Source organism: Mustela putorius, unplaced genomic scaffold, assembly GCF_011764305.1.
Source record: "Mustela putorius furo isolate JIRA1106 unplaced genomic scaffold, ASM1176430v1.1 tig00003834_pilon_pilon_pilon, whole genome shotgun sequence".
NCBI lineage: Eukaryota > Metazoa > Chordata > Mammalia > Carnivora > Mustelidae > Mustela > Mustela putorius.
Genome location: NW_025421987.1, coordinates 132,098,167 through 132,108,733, shown reverse-complemented (window position 1 = coordinate 132,108,733; position 10,567 = coordinate 132,098,167). Strand labels below are relative to the sequence as shown.

Here is a 10,567-nt window from a genome sequence, read left to right as displayed (position 1 = left end):
AGGCTGAAGGGTGTTCTTCTTTATCCCTTCTCCTAGGTTCTGGTAGAAAGAGAAGGCATTGGCCCTTCACAGGGGTCCCTTGTCTGGGATCAGGTGCTTACTGATAACAGAAAAGCCACAAGACTGGAAGCACTAGGGGATCTGAACATCCACAAGATCAAACATCCTAAATGGTCAAAGGCCACCCCAAGATGAAAAAAGGAGGAGCCAGCTCTGCCGTGTTAATGTATTTTGTAAACTGAGTAATATAAAACTGAAGAGAAACACAAACAAAACGCAAAGCCCAATCATTAAAATCCAGAGAGGATGCCTACTGTAAAAATAATAGTGCATTAACAATAGCAATCTAAATCCTGTTTATAAAAAATTTTAAAAGACAAGACTTGGCTGGGGGTGGTGTGGTAAGAAAAGTCTTTTTTTTTTTTTTTAAAGATTTTATTTATTTATTTGACAGAGAGAGATCACAAGTAGGCAGAGAGGCAGGCAGAGAGAGAGAGAGAGAGAGGGAAGCAGGCTCCCTGCTGAGCAAAGAGCCCGATGCGGGACTCGATCCCAGGACCCTGAGATCATGACCTGAGCCAAAGGCAATGGCTTAACCCATTGAGCCACCCAGGCGCCCAGAAAAGTCTTAATGTTCCAAATAACTAGAAGAGAGAAAACATAATCCAACCAATTAAAGACAAGAAAAGGAAACAGAGAAGACAAAATATACCAAACAAAATGATCAAAAGATCATATAATTACAATTTTAACAAAGTTGCAAGTGAAACTTTCCTAATCAATTATCCACCAAAAAAAAAAAAAAAAAATCTGACTGGATCCAGTAACTATATCTAAACACCTGTAACTAAGGCAAGCACACACAATTTAGAAATTTTGCTAATGCATCCAAAAAGAACACAATGGTGGCAATTTTAGTAACAAAAGATATTACAAGGTGGAAAAGAACAGTCATTTCATGTTCACAACAGACATAATTAACATGAATATGAATCACATGACTTCAAAATACATAAAGAGAGTTAAAAATACAGTAAAACTGAAAAGTAAATTAAATGGTAACGGACGTGAGCCTGTTCACCTGTACCACTTGAGTGTTCATTAGTTGAAAAGGAGGACGAAGCAACTTTTAAACGCGAAGGGAAGAGGATCAGGAGCCACAGAACTGACAGAAGCCAGGGTCCCTTGTAGGCGGGATGCTAAGGCAGACACTCAGGATGTGCCTGGACTGATTATCTACACAGGGGAGCCTGGCAGCCAATGGGGACACTGATTGGCAGTAGCCTGAGGCTCTCTGGTGCACAGGCTCTGGGAAAGCTGAAGCCTGCTCCCTGCAGTTCCTAAGCCAGCCCCTGCTCCCTGCAGTTCCTAAGCCAGCCCCCTGCGCCGTGCTGAAATAAATGCTGAAGCCACCCCAGCACACGAAACTGCTCCTTTCCCTTTAGACTGCAGCACAACCCAAGCACCAGGCACTGGCCTCTCACTGCAGACATCAATGTGTCCAAGCCCCTAGTGTGAACTCTGTACTCTCCAACACAGATGCCAGATAACTAAAAACAGAAGTCAGATTTAACTATGTCCAGTTGATGTATTTAAAATTTATATAATAGGGATTCAGACTATTGATTCATTCCTGGAGCCAGCTTGTTCAACAAATTTGGAAGACATACAGCATCAACACATTTTCAGATAAATTGTGCATTGTGACCTATATAATAAAAGAGTTGCATCTGACCTTAAAACATGGAAGAAGTAGAAACAAAATGTTTTAAAAGACGAACACATTTCAATATATTTAAGAATAAAACATGAACACAATTCACCACCACCCCTTTCCTAACCAACTGAATAATATGCCATACATTTTCAAAAATTAACCCAAGAAATGACACCTGAAAAGATTCCTCATAGACCTGCACCCCTGAAACAAATAATACGTTATATGTTAATTTAAACACACACACACACACACACACACACACATATAAAATTACAATAGGTTTTGCTTGTTTGAAAAAAAAAAAAAAGAACTGGGGCAAATCACAACTAATGAAAAACATAGTCCATCCATGGATCAAGTATGGGGCTGACCACTGTAAGAAAACACTTAAACACAGTCTCACGCATTTAGTCAGAGTGGGTATTTTTTTATTTCCCAAACCACCATCTGTCAAACTGCAGAAACTATAAAGCTGAAGGATAAACACTTCAAATAAGAATTCATACTCCAAGGAAGTAAGAATCTTTCAACTTTTATTTCTAGGATACATTCATCTGGAACCTTTATGTTGCTTTACAATTTTCCCCCTAAGAGAAATGAATACAATAAAAATATAATCCAACTACCAGCAGTGTTTTTAACTAGAAAAGAATCTAAAATCTCTGGTGTGATAATATAGGATTTTTTTTAAAAAATATAAACTTCATACCAGAAATAAAGCCTGAATATTCTCTTTTTCTTTAAAAATATAATTTTTCCCTCTTAGCTCTTCCAGGTAAATCTTATAATCAGCCATTTAGTTCTACAATCTATTTTTATACTAGTAATTTTAACACTATAGCAGTTTTTCCCTACTTTGCATCCTGTTCTGAAGTGTGAATCAACTAATAATTGCAGAAGTGTTTACAAAGAGAGAATGAGAGAGATGCCACTAGGTTGTAGCAAGATTCTTCAAGATATACCAATCATTAAAAGAAAAAAAAAAATCCCCATTAGCAAACTGCAACCTACTGAACAAACTACATTTTATCATGTTTATGAAATTAGAAAATGTGTATAAAGCACTTTTGCAAACTTTGTAAAGCTCTAATGGAAACATTTTTAAAATCTGTTTTAACTAGAAAGGCTGCTGACTGGGATAGAGTGTCAGGGACAGAAGGTTCTGTGAAATCTTGTTCTTTTTTTCTGTTAACTACTTACATTTGTGGAAGGAGGGATTATAAACTGCAAAGAAACCAGGGTTATGGGTACAAGAATGTCTCATAAAGACTGACTGGTTTGCAGTGACATATAACTGTTCTTCTCAACTGAGAATAAAAATCAAAGGACATGGGAGCAAACCAATACTTTACACCAGACTGAGAAGTCAAGCTATTTGTCTCCAACTAGGAACAAGAAATAGGAGAAGTGAGGCTTTTCCCCCACTTCTGACTAGCTCCTCCATGCAGAGCTTCATTACCTGCAGTCCTTTTAAAAACAGTATTCCAAACCCAATCTTAAATTAAGGTCTGGGAATGGTTTCTTTAGTTTAGGAAAATTATCAAAAAGTCTAATTATAAACATAGGTAACAAAATACCTAAACCAGAGTTGACACCTTCCTACCTCGAGATAAATACCATTGTCCATAACACCTTTTTAGGGTATTCTGTGGAATATAAGAAGTTAAACAAAGGACAAAAAAGTTTGATAACAAACATAATCCCAGTGGGGGCTTCCTTGTTTGTTAGAATGCAAAACAGACTAACAGAAACTTCTTACCATGAGCTACCCTAATGAAACTAGAAACGCTATGAGGACAGCCCCAGCAAGGACGGGCTGCAGAAATCTGATCATCTGTACCCAGACAAAGGTGACCAAAACAACGCATCCACAGTTACCTAAAGATGAGTGAGCTGACCAGAGAGTGGGTCTGCATTACTGTGTAAAAAAGTCTTTGAGCGAGTCAGGATGATGGAAGAGGCTGCCACTTGGGGCTTTGGAGCCTCCTTTCTAACAGTTTCTGAATAATTTTCCCATGGATCTCTAGGAGCAGGCCTAGCTTAGCACATAGAATGGGCTAAGTGGCCTTATAACCTCTTTTGCCCCTCTGATGCTCTTACTCTTCTTAGTGCCTTCTTTCCCCAAGAGAATATTCAGGCAAATTTGTTTTTTGTTTTTTTCTGCATTAGTAAGAATAAACTAGCAATTTGGAATACCCCTAACTCTGAGTATCTCCTGTTAGTATAGGATACCATGAATAATAAGAATAATAAGAATGTAGAACTTTAATGCCTTTTACATAAGTGTCAAAAAAGCCTATGTCATAGTTTGATGATTCCACATTAATAAAATTTAGCTATGATATGTAAAAAACTACTTTTGCCAAGGTTTTAACTATTGGACTTTAAACCAATTTCAATATTCCATGGAAAGGTCATTTGTAACATGCCTTCATGTTTTCTACGTACAACAGCAAAGTAAGATTTTTTTAAATGTACATATAATTTTTAACCAATGCACTCCCTTTTACAATCACACCTCCAGTCCAACATTTAAAATATAAAACCAAAATGTCAATGAAAAGAACAGTGGACCAAATGACAGTATTATTTAAATGTAACAATAATGCAAGAAAAGGTGAGCATCAAAACTTAGAAAATAAACATAAACAGATTCATTGGAAATCTGCTCATATGCCTGATGTGTTCAGAAATGAACCTCACACAAAACAAATCCCACTATTAGACAACTCATACATTTCTCTTTTACTCACTCCATGATGCATGTCTCACTATTTTTACTGAGGTTTATACAGTGATTAATTATCCTAACAGCAGAGCTTAATATTAAATATACAGCCTATTCCAGAATTGGCATATGCTCCCAACAATTGTTTTGTACGCTCCCTGAATTATAAAATAGTCTAATATTTTAGGAGCATAAAATGAAAGGGTTTAGATTGACTCAGATACACTGTGCATTAAATGTTCCTAGGTTAAGAGAGTAAGGTGGAAAAAAGGAATAGAAGGGTACAGCAAATTTTCTTTAAACAATTACATTACATTAGACAGTACTGTCAATGATATGTATATATTTTAAATAGGTTATGAAAAAAAGGGAAAAAATTATCAGAATTTGTTTCAATTTCTTGGAGAGGATAATAAAACTTTAAATATACATATTTATTTGTATATTTATTTGAATAATCTTTGGTAGCAATTGTGTTTCTTCCACATTATAGGACTTTTCAAAATAAATGTCAAAATTAATTTACTAATCAGCAATGAAAGATAAATTATGGTACCATTCTTTTGGTTTTCCTATAAAACTGAAATATTAACTTGCACTAATCATGCACTTAAACACAGTTATCTGTTTAACTTATGTACATATAAAATGAGAGACTAATACCAGAAAGAAATTAGACAGTAATGAGAATCAATGACAAAACATAACAATGACAACTGTTCTTAAGTAATTTATTTTTAAATTATAAGATTTACAACGCTTTGATTATGCAAAATAGTATAATGGAAATTAAACCAAACTGATAAACCAAAAGAGAAAGAAAACTTAGTTTTCTTGAATATCAGTACTTAAACCATCATTGTAAGTATCTGATGTCCCAACCACGTCTTACGTAGACATAAGTATAATAATTTCAAACGTTTCACTTGTGGGTTTAATTTCTCATTTTCAACTTTTATGCGCTGAAATGTAATTCATTTCAAATCCTATTATACCTATTATAGTGTTTATACTGCAACAGCAGCATCTCTCAGTGTGCAATCAAATGTGGAACTGGGGCACAGTTTTTAGCTTTCAGCCACAGACAGAAATTATACACTGTGTTCAGTATAACAGAGTACATTATATTAACCAGAACATAGAGTTTAGTACACTTATTGCAGGGTTGGTACTTCTTTCCCTTTGAACTGAACCAGCTGAGCTTCTGAGCTGACATATTACTGCTGTGGATAGTAAGACTGCTGTGGGGGCTGAGGGAAGGGGTATGAAGGCTGCTGGGGTCCTGGGTATGGAGCCTGTCCAGGGCTCTGGTGATACACTGGCGGATATGGCATATTATACTGGCCGTATGCATAAGGATTGTAGCCCATGGGCATGGGCATTTGGCAATACCTGATGAAAAGAAAACAAACAAAGGGATTGGTAAATCAAATACTGGAAAATGAAATGTAACAATTATTCTAAAACCAAGTTTTTTTCAAGAAAGTCATTCTTCTCTTTCTCAGTCTAGCAGAGAAAACTAGGGAGATAAAAACAGCTATTTCAAGGTACTTATTAGAAAAAAAGTGTTCCTATTTGTTAATACTTGAGATAAAAGAATATCGAGTATTTAACACTATCCAGAAAATAATACTGTAATGGAAATAAGACTAAATATTAAACTATTAACAAACAATAAAAATTAAAACCCTTAATTTTAATGTACCAACCTAAGGACCTTCCTGATTCACAAGACTCAATACTCACGGTAATGCACATAAATTCACTGTTAACAAAGTTTTAATATTTGGAAGACAGAATATACTTACAAAGCAAAGTCTGGAGCACATCTTAAGAGGTAGTCAAATGTCTGAATTTTTAAGATTAAAAAATTATCACAAAGAAAGATGTTCTTTAAGAAAGCACATGCCATAATTAGAGTCGTGTTCAACAGTCTGTCAGAATGCCAGTATTTCAAAGTACAGGTACATAAGCAAGGCCTTATTAGTCTTGCTAAGTTCAGAAAAGGTGCCTATCTGTTTATCACCAAAATAAAGACGACCAAGGAAACACATTCCACATCCCATACAGAAGAGATTTAAGATGAACCCAGCATGTAAAAACTAAAAACATAAATAAGCCTGGGAAATAGCCATTCAATTGCTCAAATAAGTGCCTGTAAAATTATTTTCGTTTCTGTGTAAGCTGACAATGCAGATTATTCATTCATGACACCTCCATTAGAGAAGGGGTAACCCTGTTTTTAAAAGTCTAACCAGAGCTAGAAACATTAATCAATTCATTCAGATATTCAGTTGCAGCCTTACCCGGGATATCCTGGATAGGTAGGATATGGGGGTCCCTGGGCCTGTGGAGGGGGAGCTGCTGAACCAGGAGTGTGTGACGGAGCTGGCGGGGCGGTCCCTGTCCCCACTGGAGCTGGAGCAGTGGCAGGAGGAGCTCGATTTGCCGGAAGCACAGGAGGTGGAGGCCGGGCTGGGGGTTGGGGCTTAGCAGGCTATAAGAAAAAGTCAACATTGACTACAAAATGTTTTATGTTGCTGTCAAATTACTGTAAGTGAGGGTATATGAGAAACTCTAGAATCCAACCAAATATATTTCTAGTTTCCATTTTTAAATGTTGACTTGTTGCTCTAGAAATGTAACAAGTTGAAGAATAATTCTCCAATTTCAGGAAACTGCACAGCTACTGCTCTGTTCCTAATGCCTAATCATTTCTGTAGCTCATTACTGCTCCCATCAATGGTTAGACTTTTGAGATAGGAGGAAGGAGCAAGTCAGGTACAGTTTATTACTATAATCTCCTCCTAGCCACATTTTTTATGCAAACATTTTCAAACACTCGAAAACTTAAAAGAACAGTATAATAAATATAGTATTTACCAATTAAATTCAGTAATTATTAACATTTGGTCATGTTTGCTTTATCTGTAGTTATATCCATATATTTATCTACCTAAATGTTTGCGGAACCATGTGAAAGGAAGTTGCAAACCTCATGACACCAGCCCTAAAGACTGTCATACAAGTCCTAATATTCTCCTACATAATCAAAATACCATTTCACTCTAAGAAAATGAACAGTTACTTCCTAATGTCATTGAGAATCCACTCCACATTCAAGTTTTCCTATTTATCACCAAAAAAAGCTCTTAAAGGAATTTTTGTAAACCAAGATCCAATCGAGGTTCATGTACTACATGATTATTATGAATCTTTCCTCTTTTAAACCAGAATGTCCCACACCTATTTTTTTTCTCTCCATGACATTCACTTTTAGAAAAGACAAAGTGCCTCAGAATGCCCCAGTTCTGGATTTGTCCAATTATTTCCTAATGGCACAATTTAACTTCTTATTTTGTAACAATGTATTTGCTATAAACTGAGAGGTGGTTCTAAAGACCTGGTAAGATTCAAGTTGAACCTTTTTGGCAAGAATTCATGAGTGATGCTGAATCCCTTATATTGCAAAACATCAAAAGGTTGGTCAATCTGATGAAAACTGGTAACCACCAGATCTTCACAATATAAAGCATGTTTCATCCTTCACAGCAAGCAAGCACTAATGTAAAACTTCCATTTACAAACTGTGGTTGCTTACTGACCGGCATGGTTCTTGGTGCTGGCGTTGGAGGAGCTGGCGCATGTCCCCCAGCTGGGGAAGACTGATACGCAGGTGTAGGAATTGACGGAGCACTAGGTTCCCTGGCAATGCTTTGTTGCAAGTCCCTTATTAAAGACAGAAGTGTTAGGAATTAACACAATTTTAAAAAACAACATATATAAAATACCAGATCCTTTTTATTCATAGTTTTTTTAAATTTAAACTCAATTAATTAACATATAGTGTATTACTACCATCAGGGGAAGAGTTCAGTGATTCATCAACCTTATATAACACCAAGTGCTCATTGTATCATGTGCCCTCCTTAATGCCCATCACCCATTACCCCATCCTCCCAAATCCCTCTCCCCATCAGTAACCCTCAATTTGTTTCCTATGATTAAGAGTCTCTTCTTTGGGGAGGGTATGTGCTATGGTGAGTGCTATGAAATGTGTAAGCCTGATGATTCACAGACATGTACCACTGGAGCAAATAACAGATTACATGTTAATTTAAAAAAAAAAGAGTCCCTTGTGGTTTGTTTCCCTCTCTGATTTCAACTTGTTTTATTTTTCCCTCCTTTCCCCTATGCTCCTCTGTCTTGTTTCTTCAATTCCATGTATGAGTGAGATCGTATGATATATGACAATTGTCTTTCTGATTGATTTATTTCACTCTGCATAATACCCTCTTAGTTACATCCACGCCATTGCAAACACCAACATTTCAATTTTGATGGCTGAGTAGTAGTCCATTGTAGACAGATACCACATCTTTATCCATTCATCTGTTGATGGACATCTAGGTTCTTTCCATAGTTTGGCTATGGTGGACATTGCTGCTGGGGTGCAGGTGCCCCTTCAGGTCACTACATTTGTACCTTTGGGGTAAGGGTCATAAGGTGCTCTATTTACAACTTTTTGAGGAACCTCCTTATTGTTTTCCAGACTGGCTGTACGAGTCTGCATTCTCACATGCATCCTCACCAACATCTGTTATTTCCTGATTGTTAATTTTAGACATGACTGGTGTGAGATGAATACCAGATCTTTTTAAATTTTTTCTTCTCTTCATATAGGAAACAGAAAATAGACTCAAAACAATGATGGTATTTTAAAATATACTTCATTTCTGTTCTTGACTAGAACGAACTCAAATATTTTTTCCTACTATTTAAAAAAATAAAATTAGTTCTTTTTCTATTTCTGAAGACTAGGAAAAGATCAGAGATTAGTTATAGCTAGAGTAAGGAACATGTCAAACTTGGCAGGCAGTCCTAAAAGACTGCCCACTCACTATTAAGAAGTCACCCCTAGATGGAAACTCCTAATATACTGGCCTATCTAAAAATTATCAGAATACCACAACTGTACACAGTCAGCCAGGTGTTTCATACTAGTGTTTTAGGAAACAAAACAACAAGTGAAAAATCTAACCTATTCAAACCATTATGCAAATTTCTTGGTGAAAATTTTCTGAAGATATTCAAAGAAATGCAGCACTGAGATATTTTATGTTAAAAGATAACCCTAACATCTATAACTAAGGTAAATGCATGACAGACTGTTAAAAGGACTATTAAAATAGAGTATTAAATTTTAGGAAAATAATTTAAAGTCCCCTCCAACAGTAAACTGAAATCCATCCCAAAATCTCACTAACCAAAACCCTAAGGTAAAATGCACTCTATGAAACACATGGTATTGACCAATTCTATCTGAACTGAGTCATATACACAAAAAAGTAAATATGGCAAGCCCCAACATGTTCGCAACAGCACCTGATGTCCTAACGTAACAATTAACTGCAACTCCCAAAGTCCCCACCAGACCACACTTTCACCACTACCAAAACAGGGTCCCAGTTAGAAGATAAATTAGTAAATCTCTATATAAAGAAAGCTAATACACACTCATCAAGAAACCAAAACTACAGAGCAGCTGGGTGGCCCAGTCGGTTAAGCATCTGCATTCGGGGCTCAGGTCATGATCCCAAGGTCCTGGGATCCAGCCCAGCATCAGGCTCTCCACTCAGTGGCAAATCTGTTTCTCCCACTAACCCTCCCTCTCCCTCTGTGATCTATCTCTCGCTCGCTCGCTCAAATAAATAAAATCTTTAAAGGGCACCTGGGTGGCTCAGTGGGTTAAGCCTCTGCCTTCAGCTCAGGTCATGATCTCAGGGTCCTGGGATCGAGTCCTGCATCAGGCTCTCTGCTCATCGGAGAGCCTGCTTCCCCCTGCTTCCTCTGCCTGCCTCTCTGACTACTTGTGATTTCTCTCTCTGTGTGTCAAATAAATAAATAAAATCTTTTAAAAAAAAAGGGGGGGAGGCAAAAATAATTCTTTAACATTTGTAAGTTTGTAATAACTGCTCACAACATAAATTAGAAGTTTTTAATCAATATTAAAATTCAAAAAGTTCTGATTTTTTAAATATTTGTGTGTATATTTCATATATACAAATATGTTTAATCATATTTAATATCTAATACTTCCATTATAATGGTTTATATAA

General features: G+C 36.5%; 1 protein-coding gene across 2 annotated transcripts in view; it reads right to left on the bottom strand.

Moving 5' to 3' along the window:
- Positions 1-2,236: 2,236 nt before the first annotated feature.
- LOC101679153 (programmed cell death 6 interacting protein) overlaps positions 2,237-10,567 on the bottom strand; it is an 87,515-nt gene continuing 79,184 nt past the window's right edge. For both annotated transcript variants that reach the window (XM_004774199.3, XM_004774200.3), the window contains exons 16-18: positions 8,054-8,177; positions 6,755-6,945; positions 2,237-5,840 (exon numbers count right to left, since the gene is read on the bottom strand). In XM_004774199.3, coding sequence (XP_004774256.1) covers positions 5,666-5,840; positions 6,755-6,945; positions 8,054-8,177 — 490 coding nt within the window. In that variant the 3' untranslated portion in view covers positions 2,237-5,665. The remainder of the gene's footprint in view (positions 5,841-6,754; positions 6,946-8,053; positions 8,178-10,567) is intronic.